The sequence below is a fragment of the Rhipicephalus sanguineus genome, chromosome 1 (assembly GCF_013339695.2).
Source record: "Rhipicephalus sanguineus isolate Rsan-2018 chromosome 1, BIME_Rsan_1.4, whole genome shotgun sequence".
Lineage (NCBI taxonomy): Eukaryota > Metazoa > Arthropoda > Arachnida > Ixodida > Ixodidae > Rhipicephalus > Rhipicephalus sanguineus.
In genome coordinates this window covers 213,326,937-213,351,435 of record NC_051176.1, presented here as the reverse complement: position 1 = coordinate 213,351,435, position 24,499 = coordinate 213,326,937, and the positions used below count along the sequence as shown (strand labels likewise).

General features: G+C 41.6%; 2 protein-coding genes across 4 annotated transcripts in view; one reads left to right on the top strand and one right to left on the bottom strand.

The window, feature by feature from the left end:
* The first annotated feature begins 1,835 nt into the window (after nucleotides 1–1,835).
* On the top strand, nucleotides 1,836–20,548 carry LOC119407097 (uncharacterized). Of its 3 annotated transcripts, none has more exons than XM_037673943.2 (6): nucleotides 1,836–2,127; nucleotides 3,278–3,501; nucleotides 4,972–5,125; nucleotides 6,433–6,564; nucleotides 11,406–11,624; nucleotides 14,482–20,548. In XM_037673943.2, exons 1-6 carry the CDS (start codon nucleotides 2,022–2,024, stop codon nucleotides 14,943–14,945), a joined length of 1,299 nt encoding a protein of 432 aa, XP_037529871.1. In that variant the 5' UTR covers nucleotides 1,836–2,021; the 3' UTR covers nucleotides 14,946–20,548. The 3 variants fall into 3 exon arrangements, with proteins under 3 accessions (XP_037529871.1, XP_037529880.1, XP_037529890.1); XM_037673952.2 differs by having other exon boundaries at nucleotides 1,842–2,127; nucleotides 11,406–11,632; nucleotides 14,360–14,736; XM_037673962.2 differs by having other exon boundaries at nucleotides 1,847–2,127; nucleotides 14,360–14,736.
* A 2,775-nt stretch (nucleotides 20,549–23,323) lies between these two features.
* LOC119407091 (N-acetylgalactosamine-6-sulfatase) overlaps nucleotides 23,324–24,499 on the bottom strand; it is a 29,315-nt gene continuing 28,139 nt past the window's right edge. The window contains exon 14 of the mRNA XM_037673929.1: nucleotides 23,324–23,503. Within this exon, the coding sequence (XP_037529857.1) occupies nucleotides 23,417–23,503 (87 nt within the window). The 3' untranslated portion in view covers nucleotides 23,324–23,416. The remainder of the gene's footprint in view (nucleotides 23,504–24,499) is intronic.

Genomic DNA, 24,499 nt, shown 5'->3' with positions numbered 1-24,499 from the left:
CCGTACTGTTCGCGTTTGTTTCCATAGCGTGCTGTCGAAGAATCGCAATAGCCCACCGGCTGAAAACAACGATGTATACATTATGTGCACACATTCAAGCAGGAAATGACGACTTCTACCTTATATGCTGACTTCGCTTATTTTATTAGCAGCTTATTTTCCCACCCCGTTTGCACCATGCAAGGATAGCAGAGTACAAATTGCTGCCGTTACAAGAACATTGAGTACCCCAGTTAAAACATTACCTACTGTGGCGTTCCCTTTTCAATTATGATAACTTTCTCTTTCTGTAAACCTGTCTTTTTGCGGGTTTATCCCACAAATATTTCATAACCATAACCTTGAGTACAGAATGAAATTGCACAAATATACAGGCGTCTGTGTAATTATTTTGGTGAGATTTATGAAAAATATGGCTGCGATATTTTGGAACACTAATTATGTAAAACAGCTGCCACTTTGCTCAAATACTGAACAAATCAAAAACTGCCTTTTGGCTGAATTCGCTACTGCATGACCCTGTAAGTGAATTAAATACATATAGGTGGCCTTTTAATACCATGCATAACCCTGTGACTTTGGTGGCAATTCACACCTGCTAGTTCTATAAATGACAAATAGGTGCTATTTATTGGTTCTATAGGTGACAAATAGACGTCGCCTATTAAAGCCTATTGGTGCCTACTGGTTCTATAAGTGACAAATAGCTGCCATCTATTGGTACTAACATATACCTATTGGTTCCATTGGTGACAAATAGATGTCTCCTATTGCACAACTAAAAATTTATTGGTCCTATCGGTGACAAATAGATGTTGTCAATTGGTCTCTATTGGTGACAATAGAATTCTAATAAGACCTATAAAGCTCCAATTGAGCACTTATACAACAAATAAGATTTTTCTATAAGACCAATAGAAAATTCTATTGGCATTTTTGCTAGGGTGATGACGACCGCGGAAGTTAATTCAGAGCATGGAAAGGGATGGTTATCTAACGCGCTTTCCTCTTTAAAGTACAATTCTAATTCTGAATCAAAGTAAAATCAACGTAGGTAGTGTAGTAATCTTTTTTGTTATCAATTGCAAAAAAAAAAAAAAACAGTCTAGATTCTTTGTTGTATTGTGACGTCTCCATCTCAGTTATTGCTCTTACTTTTCTCTCATTCAAGAGGGCGTACATTTCGAATATCAAAACTAAGAAAAGAATATTTTTAAAAAAAACGAGTTATTACCATAACTGTTCTCATGTACGCAGCATGAGTTTACAACTGATCTTTTTGTTTTGAAACCGAGGAGCAGAATGCGCGGGGCAAAGTGTTGCTCAAAAGTGGCTGCAGTAAACTGCGCCTCGTACGCTTAAAATTTGCGCCTAGACACCCTCATTATATCGACATAGACAGGTAGCACCTTAACTGGTGGCATACGCAATACTTCATTTGGGGAAATTTGCACGCCACCGTCGTCTCATATGCTCGCTCCGTCAGTAGCAACATCATTTGCGGGTCTATGCGCAGCTTCGCTTAGCTTTTTTGGCGCACGACTGTACTGTCGCTGTCGAAGAAACAAAATTTGCGGCGCCGCAGTTGCAGGATCCGCGGAGTGCACTGCACGCCGAAAAAGCAGGGCGGGCAGCATGAGGCGCGCGGCCGCACGGAGTTGTTCTCGGCGCGTGTCTGCCTCGCTCGATCGATTGTCGGCAGTCTGACTGCTGTGCATATTCTCCAAGTTGCGCACAGTATTTTTAGTGGCAAGGAGCTAAGCGTACGCCGCGTCAAAGCAAGAGTTTGCCTCCTTGCAAGAAGAGCGGCCGTCAAAGGCGCGCCGCCAATCGCCGCCTGCGGGGCCACGAACTTCGGTGGCGCCGCCACTTGGCGGCGCCGGCTAGCCCTAGATGGTGCGAGAGATGCCGTCGGGCATGGAGGCGAGCCGTGGAGGCGTTGGCTGTGCGTGAGCAAGCGGAAGTCAATATGACGCCGACGTGATAGCCGCTCGAAATTAGCTGCAGCCGGCGCTCGAAGAATGGCGAGCGTCCAGCGAGATCACTGGTCTTTTGTCGTGCTTCAGTTTCTGCTGCTATCGCTGCTCATTTGCAGGCACGGTGTCTTCGCGGACCGGAACAAGTACTGTGAGTAGCACGGATATGGAGCCTCTTCTTGCGACTTGCCCCGAAACCGCTTTCTCGCCGCCGTGAAGCGAGCCGATGATACGCGTGAACGTTATGGGCGTGCACGGCGTGGCTCCGGGCCGAGGACGCCTCCGACACGGCGCGCTGCGAGCCGCCCTGAGCGCAGCCCTAAATAAGGGGGACGCGGGAAAGAGGGAGTTCCATGCCCTGGAGGTTCGCACCCGTGCAGGCTCGCGCGTGCACCGCACGGAGCGACCCTATGCAAGTGCACTCGCTTTACTCGGCGCCTTATAAGACGAGAATTCGGGCTCGCTCGCGCGTGGAGCAGATTCTATTATCACCATTCATTCGTCAGCTAAGTGGGCGTGGGATGAATCCCAAGCAAACAGGAGGTACGCATGCACGCATTGCGTTCAGTCGGTCTTCTACGTATTTGTTCGCAACAGAACCAACCACATTCGTCTTCATGATGTACGTACGCTTGATAGTAATGGTTTCCTTATGGTGTGAATACAGCGCAGTCGCTTGACCGCAACTACTGAATAAAACGTGGCGTGCGTATTCAAACCCACGCAAGACATCGTAATTAATGCGTGGTCTGCTTATGCAGGGATGCAGAATGCAGGGATGTTTATGAAAAATACGTTAGAATAAGCGCACATTAGTGTCGTGCATATATATATATATATATATATATATATATATATATATATATATATATATATATATATATATATATATATATATATATATCAGGCCCGTAGCCAGGAATTTTTTTCGGGGGGGGGGCACGTGCTGAAAGCCTTGACTATTTAAGAAAAACGCCTATTTTCATTATTTATTTTCGGTAAAACACCATGTATCATAAAAATTTCGGGGGGGGGGGGGGGCGCCCCCCCCCCCTGGCTATGGGCCTGATATATATATATATATATATATATATATATATATATATATATATATATATATATATATATATGCATAGGATTGTTTAAGATTACGTGCACCAACTTATATAAGCTCCATAAGAAGAGCATGTGCTGGCTATATATACTGTGACATTTTTCTCCTAAAAAATGAAATTATTGCTGGAAACATTTGCATGAAAGTTTTAACTCTAACCTGGTTTTTTTTTTTTTGCCATTCACAGTTCACATCTCATCATTGTGCATGGGAGAACGACACTACCCTCAGTACAAGAAGATTGATGGTGCCGTGCTGACATCTGAAAGCGAGAACAACCTGGAGTGCGCCGTCACCTTCCAGACTGATTCCATCTTGCAACGATTCATGCTTCGCTTTGAAAGGCTGGCCTTGGACTGCCACGATCATCTAGTCATTTTTGATGGTGCCCATGCTATAGGAAACCACAAGGTGCCAACAATAATGTCCCTTTGCACATATTACATTAGTGTTGCTGGACCAAGAACCAATGCCGAGAAACATAAAATACTCTTATCTTGTCATCTCTATGTCACGAGCACTACTCGAGGAACACCTATGAGTAGTTTGTGTGTAAATGTAACACAGGGTGTCAGGCTCAAACATCATGCTGCTTTTTAAATTACATGACCATCCCCTTTCACCAAGAAGATAAGTTCATAGAGTGTCTTCAAGTGATATGTCAGAATTGAAGATTATAGTGCTCTGGTTACTCCCCTCATTTAGCTCTTGACGAGCAAAACAAGTGCTTTGGTATGCAAGCTGGCTTCACTGCAAAGTGACAATGTTTGCAGTGAAGCCGGAGCAAACGCATGGGCAGGCATGCAAAGGAAAACGTCGGGTTGTTTGCATTTTTAACTTTCAGTTGCATATGCCGAATCCTAATTTCTTGCTGTGCTATACATGTATAATTTTTCAGAGAAGCGCCAATGGCTGGCCATATGCATAAACACTTATATACCTTCATGGTTGCTAATATAATAATCTCTTTTTGCTCATGACACGTATGCAAGATTGCTCAGTAAATTAAAAAATTGGCAGCCTCCTGCCCCAAGCCGACCAATATATTTTTAAAGAGAAACAAAGAAAAATAAATAAATAAAAAAGGCACAAGATTCTACTCTGCAACTTTTAATTTTGTCAATGGCATTCTATGTAGTTTAGTTTGCACTAAATTATTTGAATGTGCTTCAGGACCTTGTTCTTACATGAACCTTGAGCACCACAATTATTTAGAGAAGTGGGACATTTATGCAAAAGCAAACCTTTGCATTACGTTCGCTACACTGAAGAATATAATATGGGTACAACTTGTATAAACTGGTGCGGTATACTTATCAGCAGCCTAAATAGGATAATATTTGGTATTGAAAATACTTTGAATGAACAGAAAAACGATGGGCTGCTAAGACTTTCCCTCGCACATAAAATACAGCCATGGTGAAGTAATAAGAACTGGTTAATCACTGTAATTGCAAAGTAAGCCTGTCGTGGTAACATTTAGGGGCTCATTTTTGTTACCAATTATTCTTGTTGGAACAACAGCTGTGAGACATTCAAGTTACAATTCAGCGGAGACAATGAAGATTATTGAATAACTGCCAAAACTTTTTTGATTGCAAGCATATTGGTTTTTTCTCCTCACACTGTTGTGTACTGAAGTGCTTATATTAATGTGCCTGGAAAAGGCTTCTGCGTTATTGTTGCTCCTCATGAAAGATGCACACTAACTTCACATTGAATTTCTTCCTACTAGAAGTTAAATTTTAAATTATTCTGTTCTACCACGACACGGCTGTAGAGCTTTTTGTCTGCAACACAACCGAAAGGAGGGAGGAAATTCCATATTTCACTGATCTGGTAATGTTTGAACCTTGCCCCTGCCATCCTTCGCATTCACAGGTGGATCTTTCATGTCGGAGCACACGATCGGATGTGGGAACCATCTTCACCCAGGGGAACTACGTGACCCTCAAATATACCACAGACAGCTGGAGCCCGCAAGGAAATGGCTTCAAGCTAATAATCACTGCCTACAAGGACAGCTCACTTCCTGGTGAGATAAGAAGACAGTAGAGACTAGGACAGGCAGCAGCTCTTTAAAGAAGTGGGATTTGCAGGTTTACTGACAATTTATTAGTGAAGCAAGATTAAATTATTTCACCATGCAATGTAGCGCACACTATTCTTCTACTGCCTGACCCTGAACACACTGTACTTGTGTAAGTTGTATACATTGTGTGTATATATATATATATATATATATATATATATATATATATATATATATTATTATATATTACGAGTGCTCAAAGGGATTGGAAGTCAAAGGTAGCTCGACCGGTACAAATAACGGTCGTCCTCAGGGGCGTTGCATGGATATTGTTATTGGCGCCGGGTGGGGAGGTGAGACTGTATACTACCCGTATTTGTGCGTGTATATATATATATATATATATATATATATATATATATATATATATATATATATATATATATGTGTGTGTGTGTGTGTGTGTGTGTGTGTGTGTGTGTGTGTGTGTGTGTGTGTGTGTGTGTGTGTGTGTGTGTGTATACAATGTATTGTATATATATTGTATCACATATTGTATCACAGTTGTTTAATTGTCAGTTATTTCAGGTGACATATAATTTTTGTTCCTGAATCTGAGACGAGTCTGTTCTTATAATTGAGGAAGAAGAGTGTTTCCGACGTGCAATATTCTAACGCTTATGGGCCACTAGACTAAAACAATTAAGCAGTTTAGGCTGATAAAGTATTCTTTGAAAACTCTAGTGTCCTTAATTTCGCTATCTTAGGTCAAAGTCTCATGTTTAAATCTCACGTCGAAATCTCCACAAATAAATGTCAGTGTGACGGCTCAAATTTGAAAGTGGAAAGTGTTTTTTTTTTAATATTTTGGCAACATTGGGTCAACAAAATTTCCTGAAATTTGGTATGCTATGTCTCTGGCCCCTTTAAGGCAATGTACTTCATTTTTTACCAAATAAGGAGTTTGTAGACCCTAGGAGACTCCATCAAAATGTATGACGTCATGGAAATAGTTGCAGAAACTGCAAGGTGACGTCACCTCTTGCATGCATTCTCTTTCTGCACATTTGCTTGCTTACCAGGCACCTTCTCACGTCAAGAATGGTGCTTTTGGTTTTATGAAAAGTTAACTTACTAATACAAAAAAAATCCTTTTTCTCTTTAGTGTCCCTTTAAATCATGCTTGCTACATAGACAAAAAATAAAACAAGTTTTATCCGTTACAATTACTTTTCATCTGTATACACTTATAATGAATTATTATGATGTCCTAAAGATATTTCCAATATCTTTTATTATTTACATTTCAGATCTCAAGCATGACCTGAAGTGCCGGGATTTTGAGTGCCGCAACACTTTCTGCATCTCAAGCAACTTGACATGTGATGGTGTTAACCACTGTGGTGACAACAGTGACGAGACAAGTCATGCTTTATGCATAGGTGAGCAAGTTTCAAACTGGTATTCTACAAAGCTGGTTCATTTTAGTCGTGTAATTATGTATGTCTAGTTTAACCACATGTAAAAGTAATCGCTATGAAATCATTGACTGTATATTTATTCTTAATGCATCAAGGATATAGCTATCATGGATCTTCATGCCAAAGGTGTACATACACATAGCTCTGATTTTGTTGATAGCAATAAATCACATGAAAGTAGTGAATGTAGTTGTATGACTATTCTCGTAAGTGTAAGCTCCTGTGGATCTATTCTTAATTTCCGTTACTACTGTTCAACTAAGCTTCTTGCCTGCAAGACTTTAAACTTATCATTTTAGAAATAGCAGTCAGGGTTCACATGGCCTAAGCAAAAGCATCAACATGTGGATGCAATGTCGTGATTATGTAACTTAAAAGCTAATCAGGTTTGAGGAGTCTTTTCTTATAGAGAGGTCTTTTTTTTTCGTTTTCATGTTTGACAACTCTTATAAAGCTTTATGCGACTCTCAGGTGGCTAGCTTCGGTTACTGAATACCATAATGGTAGACTGGCATTCATTACTGCACCACTTATAGCAAAGCAGAACCATTGCCAAACCTGTCATATTGTAATGTTAAACTCTTGCCTTCTATGCACTACACCAAAAACTGATGGCAGTTGAGTTGAGTTGAACAAACTTTATTTGTCCAACGGTTGTTATTGTTCCTGGGGCTAGGCTGCCAGGCTGCTGTCGTTATTGATGCACTAAATAACCTTCTCACAGTATGGTAACCTTTAGTCTTTTTGTTTCAATATTTTCATGCTCAGCTTCAATTTATTTCTTTTTTGAAATCAAGTGTTTGACAAAATCTCGTCTGGTCGGGAACAATCATGGTCAAAAGAAAAAAAAGAAGACGCCAACCAAAAGCACTTACAAAATAACAAAGATGTTTCAGCTCCCGTACGGGGGCCTTGTTCACAAAATCTGAAGATTTCTTTGACAAGGCCCCCGTACGGTAGCCGAAACGTCTGTTATTTTTTAAGTGTTTTTGGCCAGCATCAATAACGCGTCCGATGCATCGGACGCGTTATTCGAAGGTCGCAGGTTCGGTCCCTGCCGGCGGCAGGTTATCTTTTCGTCCACTTTACTTTCTTCACATTTATATTCTAATTACTACAAATAACACCCCCTATACTTTCCTTGGCATTGCTGTCTGTTAGTTCTCATTAATATGGATAGCATGTCACGACTGTGCCCACTGCCATCATTGTGCTTTAAGTGTCATTTGATTTTCCAGGCACCAGTTCACCCAATAAAGCATGAAGTGTGTGACTCACAGAGCTGTATGGTTCTTCATTATCACTGCAATGCAACAATATACTAACAGTCACAATATTTCATTCTGCTCTTATGCAGCATCATTCCTACACTAAAGCTGCAACATGCAAAACAGATGCACGTATGGGGTTAGTCATTAGAAGTGAGGAGCAATGAGGTTAAAAGAAAATCCAACAGTGAAAGCTGAAATCGCTAGCACAGCAAAATGTGTTCTGATAGAGAACAAAATTTATGCCATTAGACAAAAGAATACATACTTTAAATGGAAAGCAGAAGAATATGTTTTATGCTATTGTGATGACACTTTTTATATTTATCAGGCAAACCTGGCCAGAGTTATGGATTATGGGACCATTTCTATTTTTTATATTGAATAGAGTGCCACAGAATGCTTTGGAAGACATGCTTATTGCAGTTCACATAGAAACAATTTTTCTTTGCATGCTGATGAGGCAAGCTTTTCTTTTTTCGGTTCATAAAGATATTAGTATTAGAACAAAGAAAGTAACAGTGCGAATGAAACAAGGACGACAAAGGAACGAAGACCACGGGACAAGCGCTGACTGCCAACTGAATGTTTATTTCAAGAAAAACCAGCCTTTTATACATTCTCAGAATGAACATGAGCACAACAAACACTCGCTAATCACACTCTCAATCTTTCTTTTAAGAAGTTTATTTCTCTCTCCGAGAGTAGAAGAGAGGGCGAACTGATACACTTATCACCTTCGTTATGGATCCAAAAGGCCTCTAAAATTTCCCTTTCCTTCTTAGATTTACCATTTCCTATAAATTTCGTTTTTTCAAACATGGGAACACATGCGCACTTCTTACAGTGGTCAACTAAATGACTGCCATATCCATTTTTTACATTATTGCAGTGCTGACGCACGTGATCGTTGAAACATTGTGCAGTCTGACCTATATAAACTTTCCCACAACTCATGGGAATCAGATAAACCACATCACTCGTGCATTCACAGAAGCGGGTTTTGTGTTTAGTGGAGCATGCGGGAGGCTTGTCTCTTGGTTTCATGCGTGCACATATCGAGGACAGCTTGCAAGGCGCACTGAAAAGCAAGTTAACATTGTGCCTATTTGATACTTTCTTTAGATTGTGTGACAACTTGTGCAAGTATGGAACTACGTGCACTGGTCTCTTGTCTTGCCCTTTTTCTTTTTTGCCTGGTTCTGTTTTTGCTCTCTGCAGGATTGTTTCGCACACGGACGTGATGACAGAATGGGGAAAGCCTGCATCTCGTAACCGTGCTAGCTGAATCCTCAGGCTACGCTCGCATTCGTGCTCACATGACTTATTCAATGCCGCCTTAATACAGGTGGTGGCTATGCCCCTCTTAATCAATTTGGTCTGTGCGCTGTCATAAGGCATCAATTTTTTCTTTGATGTAGGCTGATAGGCCCAGCATACATGGTTAGACGATGAAAAACACAGGTTGATGTCAAGGAATTGAATTCGGTTACTGATCGGCAATTCGTGCGTGAACTTGAGCCCTCCCGATGACTTGATGAAAATGTCTAATACCTTATCGACTTGGTGACGTATATGGAAGCAATCGCTGTTCTTCATAACAATTAAGTAATCGTCTACGTACCTGAACACTTGTGTTACAGGTGTGTCTACTAACTTATCTGCGATAACATTGTCAAGAGATGATAAAAAATATGTCGCATAAAACAGGAGCTATGGCTGAACCTATGCAAATTCCGGTTCGCTGGATGTAAAAATGGCTGTCAAACTCAATGGTCGTTGAATGAAGATAAAATTCTAAAAGCGTTAAAAAGTTGTTGCTGCTAAGACCCACAGAATTCTGAAAATTCACTTCCCCAAAATCCTCCATTTTTTCACGCACAGCTGACATAAGACCGACATGCGGCACAGAATAATACAAGTCCTCGATATCTATTGAAAATACAGTTTGATCAGTTCCTTGAGCTGCGTTAATTGCCAAAATAACTTCTTCGGAGCTTCTTACCAGGAAAGGGTCCATTATCGGCAGCTTTTTGAGATGAGTCTGCAGAAAATTCCCTAGATGGCACTGCCAAGACGTCTTCTCGGACACAATTACCCTAAGAGGCTTGTGGGTCTTGCATGTGAAGAAAACTTCCAGGAACTCTGCATCGGCGGTGTTGACGAGCTGCCTCAACGAGTTCAGGTCCATGTCCTTGAGTAGCTTCAGGGTGGCTTTCTTTTGTTTCTTCGGTTCGAAAGAAACTTCCTTGAAATTCTTGAAAACGGCGTTCCTAGATTTTTATTTCATTAATGTTTTGGGCAAAACGACGAATCCACCTTCTTTGTCTGCCTGTATCACTTGTAGTGCGTCGTTCTTTAGGCAAGTAACAGCGCTCCTCAGGGGCGCTGCTCCTGAACTCTTTCTGGGAGCATGCTTGAGAACACAGTCCACTGCCTCGCCGATAACTCGCTCGCGGTCTTGGTCGTCCGCTCTGTCTCCTATGCTCCTGCCCATGGCAAGAACCTGCGGAGCAGTCAATCGGGGCTCAAAACTGTACTTTGAGCCTTTTTCCAGGATCTTCTTGACATGGTCTGGAATTTCCACATCCCCAAGCGTGGTTACCACGTTTGTGGTGGTGGTCTTGGCTGGCGGCTTCGGTAAAAAGAGTCTGGTGCGTTGCCATAGAAACTCCGTAGACTGCCCTGCTAGTCTTCTGTAGGCGCACAGCGTTTGGTCCTTTCGGCATGGGTCCTTTCCTTCTTCTACAAGTACTTTCAGCCAGTCATTGTAGAGTCGAATCTGGCGCCATTTTTCAGACTTCAAAACCTTGCATATCCTTCTTGCGTGTCCCCAAAAAGGTTCCACGAAACCAAAAAGGGTGTTGATCTCAGGTGGAACGATTCATCTTCTCAGGAAGTATCCCAAAGAACGCGACTGACAGCTAGCGACTGCGATGAGGTTGATGCATACGTACGCTGGGTCTGTACAGGCCGGTGATGAAAGGAAAGAGCCCATTGTATGGATATGGATATGGCAGTCATTTAGTTGACCACTGTAAGAAGTGTGCATGTGTTCCCATGTTTGAAAAAACGAAACTTATAGGAAATGGAAAATCTAAGAAGGAAAGAGAAATTTTAGAGGCCTTTTGGATCCATAACGAAGGTGATAAGTGTATCAGTTCGCCCTCTCTTCTACTCTCGGAGAGAGAAATAAACTTCTTAAAAGAAAGATTGAGAGTGTGATTAGCGAGTGTTTGTTGTGCGCATGTTCATTCTGAGAATGTATAAAAGGCTGGTTTTTCTTGAAATAAACATTCAGTTGGCAGTCAGCGCTTGTCCCGTGGTCTTCGTTCCTTTGTCGTCCTTGTTTCATTCGCACTGTTACTTTCTTTGTTCTAATTATGAACCAACTAGCCCACATCAAGTTGATATTAGTATGTGCTTTTTATCCTACCAAGTGTATACTGATGGCATAGTGTTGCTGCATGATGACAATTTCATATGCTGACCATACTGCCTGAAAACAAGCTGCATTACTCTATTCTTTTGCAGACGATATGGCCAGCAGCCAGATTCTTGGCCTTGGTGTGAGTGTTTTTGTGACACTGGCCCTGGTGGTGATAGTGGTGTGCCTGGTGCTGTGTGTGGGCGCCCTGTGCCTGTGCCAGCGGCTGCAGCAGCAGCAGCAGCAGCGCCAAGCAGCCGCCGGAGCAATGACTTTGCCGGGGGGCCATCCAACTGCCCTGCAGGCCAACCACAGCGCCTTCCCCAGTAAGCGTGTAATGACGCTTTCCTGGCTTCCCCCCTGTCTGCTCTGCTGCACTACCCTGCCTGCTTGTTGGAGAGGATGCATCTGCTCCCAGTGGTCACGTACTGCTGTGCACTGACCTGCGGCTCTGCTCAGCCGCAATGCCTAGTTGGTGTACGGCATACGTTAACACTGATGCTGACAGGATCGATAAAATACAGTGCCTTGCTGAGAACCTATTCCTACACGTGGTTTTATCTCTCTAGGCAGTCGTAAAACTATGCATAATCAGTGCATATTTTTCGCCAGAAAAGTGGAGGCGGTAGCGAGAAGTGGGACAAAGATCTGACACCTTGTCTCATTTCATAAGAATTAGTGTAATGGTAGCGCTTCGTAGCAGAGTGATTCAGTGTGTACTTATCAAACCATTTAAAAGGACAGTTATAAATTAGCGATGCACGGCTCTTTATGCAAGCTTGTTGCATGTTCTTTTTGCATGGATAAAACGAAACAATAAGACGGATGCATCCTTGCTCCTACTCCTTTGTCCCTTAGGTGTTTCTGAAAAGTGCACCATTGGCAGCATGTTGTGCCTAACAATATCACTGCAGCCTGAAGGAATGCAAATTCAGTCCTTCTTTTATAAATCTTTCAACACTGTATGTTAAATGCGTGCTTGGGCTGTGACAGGGCCTTATGAATCTACTCACAAATAACAGTTGAATAGAAAAGCATTGAGAGTGCTTTGTGGCTGAAAGATAGTGGGAGTGCAACAGTCACTTTTCCACTGGTACACTGGTGGAATATGACGTTTGTGTCGGCAAACATTCTTGAGTCTGGAAGAAAACAATGGCCTTCCGCTCCCCTAAATTTGATGCTGCTCTTTCAAAAGCAACTCCAGTGCTTCAGCAATAAAGAATTGGGGCTTCTCTTAATACCGACTATTATTTGGTTAAACTAGGAGTATGTTACTAATATCGTTTTTAAATCAAATCAAACATGATTCGAATAATGATGGTACCAAATTTAAGATGAATTTAATAATGATAACAAATCATACATCAGTGATTGCAATGAATTAAATAAAAATCAGTTACTGAATAATTTTCAAAAGGTTATTTAAAACAATGCAAACCATTTAATCGGTATTAAGATTTCTTTGGGGGGCTTAACTTATATTTATAGCAGCACAATAATTTGCAATTTGGAAAGTAAAAAAAATAGGTGGTTTAAATAGCAATTTTTTATTCAAGAACTCAATCAAGTTGCTACTGTTCAATTTGAGTGCCAGATCAGCAAAGCTTTCGGCTCGCTGCTTGGATTCACACACACAATCTAATACTATTTCAAAAACAAAAAATGGGGGTCATATGTATTCAGGATGCAAAGTACTGTTGTACTGGAAAGATTACAGTCGCTAGGTACTTTACAAAAGTAGACTTACAATGCTGCTGCATAACACAACTTTTTTATAATGCACAGGTAAAGGATCACATTCACTTTTCTCTGGTGAATGATTGCGAGCCTAAGTCCACAGGTATCTTTATCATGCTATACTTCAAACCTCACAGAGCAATAAATTAAAACAGCTTAATATTCAGGCCTACATGCAGTCAGAATTCTCCTCAAATTCAGGAACAGAGACTGTAATTGGTTATATATAATGCACAGCATAGCTCCTGTTAAGCCATAATTGATGAATCCAAGATCACTAGCACTTTTTCATAAGCTTGAATTGTTTTAGGAAAGGTTAGCGCTAAGAGTTGTTCCTATGACAGGCCACAATCAACAGAGTGCCAGGTGAACATGCTTCTGATTTGCATAGAACTGTCCAGTATCAGTGAGGGGTATCCTTTGTTTGAGAAATGTCCCTGATCTCTTTGAAGGACATCAGGCAGCCAGCCCTCAACAATATTGAAATAGTTTGGCATTTGCAAAGCACTTCTTTTCACATTTTTGGCCAGTCTTGATGGTTACAAACATTATATGTGAAGCAGTGTATACTCCTTTCATCAGTGCAGTTTTTATGCGCTTAAGGCACTTCCTGAGGCAGACATCTGATATTTATCTTCAAACGCTGCTAAATCACAGAATGAGCATGCAGATTTGAAATTATTTAGGTGGGATTTGTTCATTCGTTTCGTAGTTGCCTTTTCATAAAAGGCTATACGTTATTCAGTACTTTCGCATGATAGCTTGTCGTGCACGCAGTGTATGGTGTTAGCGAACTCTTTAGTTAATGTTAGGCTCAGTAAAGGACTCTGGACATTAAGAGCTTATCAAACTCTCTTAAGCATGTATACACGCTTAGCAAAACAATATTTATTTGGGAATCATGCTAAAAATAACAAGGCCAGCCTCATCAAGAACATTTTCCAGAAACTTATTTTTCTTTATCTCACAAGTGTAAATTTGTTAATAGAAAAAATCACTGGTAGAAAGTACAAAGTGCAGCACAGAAAGTGGTCATACAGAATAAATTTCACCGTACAGAACCAGGAAAGATCCCTTGCTTAATGAAGATTGGTCTGATGAAAGCATCCAACCCACAGGGTACCTGTCTGAGGATAGCTTGTCCCTGCACAGTGCTACTGGGGCAGTAGGACAGCCAGTGCACTTGCTTCACAGGCCTGACCTTTGAAACAATTCCACTGCTTCGGAGGACTCTTTGGCCCTTGTGGCACTGGGCAGAGACAAGCCTTTGGGCGGGGGGTTTGCTAAGGGCATTGACCCCCGAGGGGTGGTGTGTGTGACCCAGGTCACCAGCCTGGAAGCGGAGGTGTTTACGGGGGCACTGCCGAACGCCTTTGCGAGAAGCCTCCCCCATATCCTGGAAACAGCTACCCCCCAGCGGCCGGCATCACATTTCACGTTCCCCAGGAGAGCCTCTACTACCCAGCCACAAAGTGACCAGGCCCGCAACGGCTCCAACTGGCTCGTCTGAGCAGAGCCTCCAGCACGACCTGTCCGCGTGTCGAGAGCAGTTCTCCTCGCCGAGGCCACTGGATGCTGTTCCTCCTGTTTCTCCGGCCGGTGTCTCCCCAACTGGCATGTTTCGCCCGGGGTCCCTGTCGTCACAGCCCGACCTGTTGGCTGTCACACATGGGGGGGAGGCCCCACCACACACCTGGGCAAACACGCTGCCCAGGGGTCGGCCCGATGTACTGGGCCCCAGCTTCGCCATCGAGCACGTTGAGACAGCTCCTCTGCCATGGGACATGCATAATGGCACGCTTTCTACGGTACGAGGAAAAAGCACCGAGCGTCCTCCAGACTCTGTGCAAGTACAGCATCACAGTGTTGTCTCCTCTCAGCCCACTGGCTGGGAACAAACTTGGCTCTGAGCCAAGGCGTTAGTCATAACTAAGAACGGTGAATGAAGCTTTCATCACCCCAACAATAAGAAAATTTGTTCCTGAGCAGATGGCCAATGAGGATAACGTTAAATTTGCACAGATTGAGGCAGCCATAGTTTATATTCAGTTTACATGTGTAGATGCTGTGTTGCACTTATTGTGCAGGATGTGGTAATTTGCATTATCAGTAGTTGAAGTGCATGCCCTGAATGCTGTCTTCTGAGAAGCAAGTTTTAAAACTTTGCAAACTGAAAAGGAAATGAGGTAATTTAGCTGTCACTGTTTATCCTTATTTAATTATGCCGTGTAGAAATTCTTGCAGAAATGGCCTTGATTAAATATTTTTAGTTCACAGTAAATAAGAGTATATATTTAATTTGCATTACCAATTACTATTTATTATTTGTATATGATATTTTTATGCAGATATATTTTATTTCAGAAATACATTTCATATAATGTACAAATGTTTAAATGAAGCTCGAATATTGTCATAGCTTCTGTGTCCTTTTTTTAAAAGCTGTGTTATGTTCAGTTACAATAGCTGTTAGTTAAACAGTATGTCACTATGTGTAAATGTGTACTGCTTGATATGAACCAAAGTGATGAATTTTACTACAGCGTATTGTGATGTAAACACAACCAGATTCTTGTTTACTAAACATTCTGGTAGAATACAAATGTTCTCTAGTGATGCAAATGTACCAGCATGGTAGTAGTTCATTGCACTTGTTAGGAAGTTTGACATTGAAATTAATAGGAACATGCCACCTCTGGTGCTGTTGATGGTCAGCTGCCAGCAGCTTACTTAACCCTACTAATGTCAAAATTTCTAGTATAGGCAAGCAATTCATTACAAAATACATTACCCCTCGACCCCTGTTTTACTGCAGCCATTGAGCTGGGCAGCAGTAAATGCAAGGATGGATAGCCAGCAGCTTACTTAGTAGTTGCAGCTAAATGTTAAGTTACATAATTTTTACAACACTTGCAAATGCTGTACAGTCAGACTCCCATGAAATCTCTGCAAGATATCTAGTCACAAAAGTTTAAACCAGGTGCTAACTCATGAGATATGGCCTACAAGTGGTAGCCAGCATTATTAACAAGGTAAGCATTACTGTCCATCAAGTACTGGCTGTCTAGCCAGTATGTGAGACTGTTAAACAAGCCTTCACTGTTTAGCAATCCACTATAAAAAATGTAGATATAAAGAGTTGAATTGTTTTTGAGTGGGACATAGCTGGACTAATTACATTTATCCAAAATCATGTGTCCACTTGGTTCCTATAGGACATCACTGTGGGATAGTTAAGACAATTCCAATATATTGGTTAGAACGACAGATAGTTTGGAAGTAGTCATTACAAAAGGGGGTGGGCATGCAAACACAGACACAGGAGAAGAGAATGAGACAACACGTGTCTTGTTCTCTTCTACTGTGTCTGTGTTTGCACGCCCACCCTCTTTCATGAATATTGGGTCACCCATTAGAGTGTAATTTGAGCCAAAGGGCCAAGTTGCAAGTTCATCGATTGGTTCAACATCTCAGTTCACCAATTGCATGGTCATTCAAGTTTTCAGAGGTACTGATTAGAATCTATAAATACCAACTAGTCCTAATTAGAGCCTAAATACTTGTTGGTTTTAATGAGGCTCATTACAGTGGTCTCAATTGAAAAACATATGGATGAGCAGACCTATGAAACAGCAAGACAGTTAATAAACATAATAGCATAACTAAAATGCAAGTCCTAAAACAACAGAACTTTGTTGTTTGGCCTGAGCAATGGCGAGCAGCACTTACCTTTTTTTTTAAACATATAAATCTTTTGTTAAACTCTACAGATTTGTTTTGAAGCACTGGTTCTACTGATTGACCCATCCACTTCATGTTACACGAGTGATATTAAATAAGAGAATGTGTGAGCCCCCCTTTGAAGTGAATTGCTTTTGTGGAAATGAATTACTCTAGTGCATAAGTAATCTTGCTGAATTGAATTCAAATCAGGTTACCTGGTTATTTCAACGTAACGTGCTTCATTCGCAGATGTCCTGCCGCTTTTAGTCAGCCGGTCGAGTGCTAGGTACTAATTACCTTCAAATGGCTGACCCTAGCCGTCTGACCACTGAAACACCCGTTACTTCAGTCAAGATTACTCCAGATTCCATAACTTGCAGACCACAGGGGTATATTGAGTGAGCTCTTGAGTAGCTTCAGTTGGATGACATCAAGGGTCCAGCTAGATGACCACTCAAGCACCTTAAGTGCCAGTTGCCTTCAATTGGATTGCAATAGAAATCTGATGGGGTAGCCAGTTGTACTTAAATACGTATATCCCATAAGGTCAAACTGTCTGGCCAATCTCTCACCGGCTCTATCAAACTGGCCACCATCTTAATATGGCCAGGTGGCTTGTAGACACCTGATAGTGTATCACTTAATAAATGTAATGGTCTATTTGAGTAGGTGACAAAGGTCAAGCTGATTAAAAACCAGATGATAGCATTTACAGATTTTGCATCTGAGCCCCTGCCTTTTTTAATTGGCATTCTTCTGGTCAATACTCTCATGTATAAGTACAGTTCACAATGTCCCGTTACCTCAGCTATTGTCTTAATTCTTCATTCTCTGGTATATTTTCTGGCAAACAAACCCTGGCCAATTGCAAGTTTTACTTATGGAGTCATTTAGTGAATAACTACTGATTACATTCTAGTGTATGTTTATATTCAAGTTTGGTTTAATACTTACTATTTCTATTAAATTTAGATTTGTAATAACATTATATAATCAAGTTTAACCATTGCAGTGATACCATGAACTTATTTGTTTTACTCAGTTGTGGGAGGAACACTCTTCTAGTTAATTTTTACATGCAATGGAAATGCACACAGGATCAGCGTCCTTTTCCAAGCATGGGCTTCACTAACGTTGCTTAAAAGTAAAAGCACTGCTTTTCGCTCTTCAGCTTTAAGTAAGGCTATGGTTAAAAACTAAAGCTCACATGTACATTTTTTTTAAATCTTTTATTTGGGCAATGAGAACACGAATAACTTGTATTCCCTGGCAGACATCTCAAGTTATGTTCCTGGCAGCTGGCTATCTAAGGCCACTGAAGAACAATGAGTACAATTTAAGGTCTGAGCTTCAGTAACTCTGCATCACATGTACTGGTGGAGAAAAAGCATTGGCTGTGTGTATATAACCTGTATGTGTGCATGCTTGTGTAAAACTGATCCTAATGTAGGGCTGTACTGATATATCCATATTTTATGAATTCATATAATTTTTCTGTCACATATGTGAGAAAAATCTTTTGTTTGTAAAAAAAAAGGAAAGCTGAACATTTCAATTAGACCAACACATTTGATGCTGCATGCCAGTATAGTGTAGGCACACGTATAGTAAGAAACAAAATGTGAACTGCTCGTCATTTGCGTGCATGTGCGTGACAGTTATTCACAAATGAAATTGTACTATGGGAGCGCACACACCTTACCTCTTATAATGGTGCCAGAAGATCACAGTGCAAGCCCATGGGTGTGTGCATCAATCTATGTGACTCCATCTGTTTTGATGCATAATTCTCACCTTGGAGGCTTCGTGTTAAATGGAGTCGTCTGTATGGGAATCAAGTCCTTAAGGTTAGATTAACTTGCATGCATTTTTGAGAATTTTCATATCCGAGTATCTTATGGAATTTGGCCTGCATAATGGGGTGTGTTTTTACCACTGTTTTTGGACTTTCTGACAGTGTTTTTTTACAACTTGTCTAGCCTTAGAACACTTTTTATATGTGATGTGAACTCTTGATAAGAAGAGCAGCCTGTTTTTCTGGTTTTTTTTTTGGCAGTGAAATGCCTTTAGGCTGTCATGTATGATGAAGGCAAGAGTGAGGGAAAGGTCGTGGACAATGCTTTTTTTATGATGCTGAAGCACTCTTACACATGTGCTTTGCGGTAAGAGATGTGCCAGTATTTTTTATTTTTGCCACTTCGTATGGGTGGGTTTTTTTACAAGAGCTGCATGGCAAAAGGTGATCACGTTTTTTACATTTTTTAATGCCTAGATCTCATAATTTTCCAAATATTTTCTGAATATTTTGATTTCCTATACAGTTTTTTGCATTTCTTATTATTTTTATCACTCACAAAAAGCCCTGTTCTCTTTAAATCATTCGTGGCACTCGAGTTCTGCTTTCACATTTTGCCCAGCTAATTTTCTATTGACATATCACAGCCCATTTGCGATACAGTGATGTTTGGCAATATGTAATGTCATTATTACATAGATCAGCAATATAATACTTTATGTAGGCAGTTGGATGTGCAATGCTGTGATGAACTTTTTTTTTTTTGCATGGTCTGATATATATGATGCACATAATGAGTGTACAAGGCTGTGCAGTTAAAATACTCATGTAGCCTTATTACTGATAAGAAAATTGAGCCATTGTCATTAGGTCAGGGTATCTTATACATATGTCGCTAAGAGGAAAGAAATATATTACCCACTATTAGCACAAAAAATGAAAAGGAGTGTATGAAGGATTGTGGTGTGTCAGTGCCACATGAGAGAAACCGCTTGAGCAAGAAAAGCACTCATAAGCTAAATTAATATAATTGTTGAGACTTTGTTAAAAGACCTAGATGAAAAAAAGCTAGTTCAGGCTACAACAGCAAAGTAAAACAAACTATCTACTAAGAGCAGGTTCAAAAGGGCAGTAAGTTGGATAGGCAACTCATAAATATCAACATAGTGCACAATTAATGAATAAAATGGTGATAGCATCACTTTAAAGTTAGTAAATTTATGTAATTAGTTAGTGAATTGGTGCAATAGTTTTCAGAATGATGTCACGAAAATTGATTAACAGTCTAATGAAATGAAAAGAATAGTCCAAAGGGAAAAAATAATCTTTGTAAGCATAAAACCTGCAATATTTTATCTCTTAAGTTTTAAACGTGAGTGTCAGAAGTGTGGGTCAATGTATAATTTCCTGGAGGCATGAGCTTTGGTGTTGCACTGTTCCTTAGCATTTATAATGCTGTTATTTGCGGTGAAAAATCAAACAGAACTTGCTATTTTACCAAGTTTCTTGATTGATGGCAACAACCAACCAACATGGAAGGAAAATTATACTGCTTCCACACTCTCTGGAATGTTCGTAGCTCACTTTTAGGCAATCAGGCTCAACTTTATTAGGGATGTACTTATACTGAAGTCTGCTGGCTTCTCTCCATCTTGGGGACGTTAGTTTTGTATTCTGCTAGCAACACCGGGCCTACTATTGACAGACTTTAGTTATGCAATCACCTTTTTTTGCACAAGCATAATGCGACTGACATTTGACTATTGAGTTTCCGCGGACCAAGCTAGTTTACATGATGTGCAAAAGCATTGCAGGCATGATGGCCAGCATGCATACTGAAATCGACCTCCTGGGAAGCTTTGAGCATATCATGTTTTTTATGAAAGTTGTTTTGTGTGCCTGTGTGGGCCTTGTGTGCACACTGTAGAACTGTCGTGTTATGTCGGTTGCAAGAATCAGGGCTCCAAAAGAATAAAATGATCAATTGGAAGTTGACTGTGATCTCACGACTTCATTCAAGTTCAACGCTGTGCACTTGTTCCTCACTAGACATTAAAATGTGACTATTGCAGCTCTACCTGATTACAAGCAGGCAGAGGTTGATTCAGAAGTCTACAAAAAACACATTCCATTCGTGGTGGCGGTGGTGCGACACACAGTTGTCTATCTCTTCTTTTTTCTGCTTTCTTGATAATTTCATTCTTAGTATGCCTATGAATATAGTTTTATTCCTATGATGTAGTTATACTTGACAGAATAATTTAGACGTCATATGTGTAACAGCAGTCGGTCGAGGATTGCTGATGGATAAATGGATAGATGGATGGATGGAAAACTTTATTCAAGTCCTGCAGAGCGTTTCTCAGCGCGCAGCGGGCCGCTGCCTCTCAGCCTGCTGGACAGCCCAGAGTTGGTCGGCCAGAAGTGGGCTGCGCAGAGCCGCCTCTCACCTGGCCGATGTGGCATCAGCAGAAAAGCGTGATTCGGTGCACCGCCAGAGCATGTGTTTGAACATTAGCTATCTCCCCACACAGGGTGCAGGCATCAGTCATGTCGCTATCAGGGTAGATCACACGCAAGTGATGGGGATTCAGGTACATCCTCGTCTGCAAGAGTCTGAGCATGAGCGCCTGGGCCTTGTTGAGCAGCTGGTGGGTGAGGGGATAACCTCTAGGTGCGAGATAATAGTGCCTAGTAATCTCGCTGTATGTGGATGGGGCATCACGACTTCTGATTCTACACATTAAATCCTCATTTGTGTACAGATTGCAAATGTTGCACAGCGTTTGTTTTATATGCAGGCGTACTAATACGGAATATAAATCAGTCATGATCCCTACATCTGCCAGATAAGTTGCGACTTTTGCGGCTGTGCATGTGTACAGTAATTTACGGGCACAGCTGACAAAAAGCATAAATTGAAAATGTGCCATCTGAACTACATAAGTGAGCTACCACAGATGTGTTAAATGTGCCGCCTGCATCACCTCTTGTTAATCTATTCAATACTATTAGTATATTCACCTTTCATGGCCATATCTTCTAGTTCGAGTAGTCACCTTCAAGAACATCAATGACAGTAAAAGAAGCGCTATAATTTCATACGGTTTACCTGCCCAGCCATAACATTGCATTAAAATGGAATTTAAATTTCTTTCACTCTTGCAGTTGGTACATGTTGGTATATGTGGAAATGCATTGATTTCTCAACTCAAAAAGTGTAACAGGGTGGATCGGTGAGCTAGTTGGCACTGCTTTTTTTTTTAAATTGCGATAGCAATTATATGGACAATCTCGACGGGTTCTGGCCGTCGCCGTCATTTTCCGTATAAAGTCCAAATTGATAACATCACCCCGCGCATCGTGCGTTCTACCCGCGAGTAAAAGCTCGCGAGCGCTGGCGACGAACGCGGCTGAAGTGGAGATGAAACGAGGCGGCCGTCCCCGTTGCACGGAGGGCGCATGCGATAGCATCATCCCGCGTGCGAGGCCTGCCGGCGATTGCTCATCAAGCAGAGAGGAAACGCCCCGCCCGTCTTTCGTTAGGAGCATTAAGGGATGCCTGGGAAAAAAGTCGCAGTTTCGCCGCAAGGGCGAAGCAATGAATGCGATAGCAAGAAAAGCGGCCCGTGATGGACGCGCTGCTACGCTGCAGAAAGATTTGCCCCCCGGCAGCAACTACCGCGCGAGCAGGCAGCGGAAGGGCAAGGTTCTCCCTGCGCAAATATTAGAAGAAGTGAACGAGCTCGCCGACGACTTTTAAATGCGCCCGTTGCGCTCCTCGTGCCATCTCGCTGGTAATGAAGAAACGCTTATAAGCGCCTGCCGTCTCTGAGTCCTGCCAGCGGTAAAGGGTGTGTATATAACGCTCGCCGTTAGCTTCCTGAAGGATGTGCGCTTTGTGGCGTAGTGGTTAGCGCTGCGGAGCGAGCGGTCGTTGGTTCGATTCCGCGCATCGGAAGCAATTTTCTGAATTATTTTTCTTTGGGGCTTTTATGTGTGTATGTGTATATATATATATATATATATATATATATATATATATATATATATATATATATATATATATATATACACACGGTGCATTGTCCATATAATTGCTATGTGTGTGTTTGTGGGGGGGGGGGGGGGGTCGCTGTCGCGCGCTCTATCTCGACAGGCATCAGGAGACAGCTCGTAAACTTGCTGTGCTCTCAACGCGTATTTCGCGTTTAGAGAGCTGACAGCACGAAAACCGCTTTGATCCCTGGAGCGGCCATATTCCCTTTAAACCAGCGTTTTGTTGAGTTACGCGAGGTCGGATCCAAAAGAGCTGCTATAGACTTACTTCGTATAACATTACAATATGTTGCTATCGCATTCACTGTTTCGCCCTTAAACGAAACTTCTTTATTTATTTTTTTATTTTTTTAACGCGTGAGGTGTGTATGAATTCCCTTCTTCGTCCGGTGTCTTTTCATTTGCGCCTCAAGTGTTATCAAAATGTGCATTTGTTGCTGTAGTAAACCTGAAGAAAGGAGATGTGCAGTGCAATGAAATCTATGGGCCAAAGAGAAGAAAATATTGACTCCTTGAAACAAAATCATGAATAATAAATTACATTAGCTGGCAGGAAACCTCGTGAATTGAACATTCTGTCACCCCCGCAGAAGGAATAATCAACGAACTTCCTTTTCTTTTGTTTTTTTTATTTTTCTTTTACAAATTCGCCAACACCGTGCCAAGTGTACCTAACAGAACTCACGCGACTTAAATGATCCAAGTACGGGGGACACTCGAAATAGAAAGATAGGTTCGATGACGTCCGTCGGAAACGGGGAGGTTCTTCTCTAAGTTTTTGACTTTGGGGACTTCGGCGTGGCCTTAGTGTGGCCAATCGCACAGGTACGGCCGTGATGGCGGCTTCCTCAGACAGCGTCCTAACTTTTCACACCCAGGAGGTGCCCAGTGCTGGAACGAGCGTTTGAGAATGAATTAATGAGCTCAGTTGATCTGCTACATAAATAGGTGAGAATGATGAAAAAAGAAAGTAAAAAGAAAGATAGAAACTAAGTAAGATCGTTGGTGTCACTGTATAACTTTGAGCGAGGGCAATATTAACATCGAGCGTATCCTGGAGCAGGTTTGGAATCGGCCGCCATTTATTGCAGTATTATATGCTGGTCAGCACAGAGTTAGTATAACAAGTTTGTATATTAATTCTGCGCATGCTATATAGTGAGGCATCTTGATTACATGTATGATTACACTTGCTCCTTTTTATTCCATCTGCAATGCTTCGAAGAAGATAATGTGCACACGTTGCTACTAATCGGTGATGCTCCCTGCGTGCACGAATTTCAGTGAAGGAAACGTCGACCCTGTCCTATCAGCTAGAGAACTCTCAGCTCACACATGACAAGAATTGTCGTGTTAACACGATCCCATTATTATCAAACAAAAAAAAAATATTGATTCGTCTGTGTATGCTTTTTTCGCATTTTAAACACGATCGTGCACGTGAACTTGCCTAACACAACTGCTAATACTAGGCAGCAGCAACTGGATCGATACTTTGCACTAATTTTTCCTTTCGTCTTTTGTAGAAATATATGGCAATTCCGCATCTACCATGCATTCCACAGCGCCGCTGTGCATCAGTTGGCCGCGCTTTCTCGAGCTCGCAGGTGTGCTCACCGATATTCTGCATCTCCACCGGAGAGGTGGCTTCACTGCAAGCAGATACAACGCGAGGGGAAGCGTCAGGTGCGGTGACTGCGGAGCTTTAGCGCATTAAAGGGCGTGGCCTCCTCGATCAGATCCGGCAGCGTGCGTGCCCCATAGTAATATCCTGATTTTGGCCCGTAATACCCCTACAGTTTAATTTGTTTTACTTTAACCAAAGAAAGAATGAAACTGAGACGCGATGGCTAGTTTACATCTTAAACTGTAGCGCGTAGGTTTCAG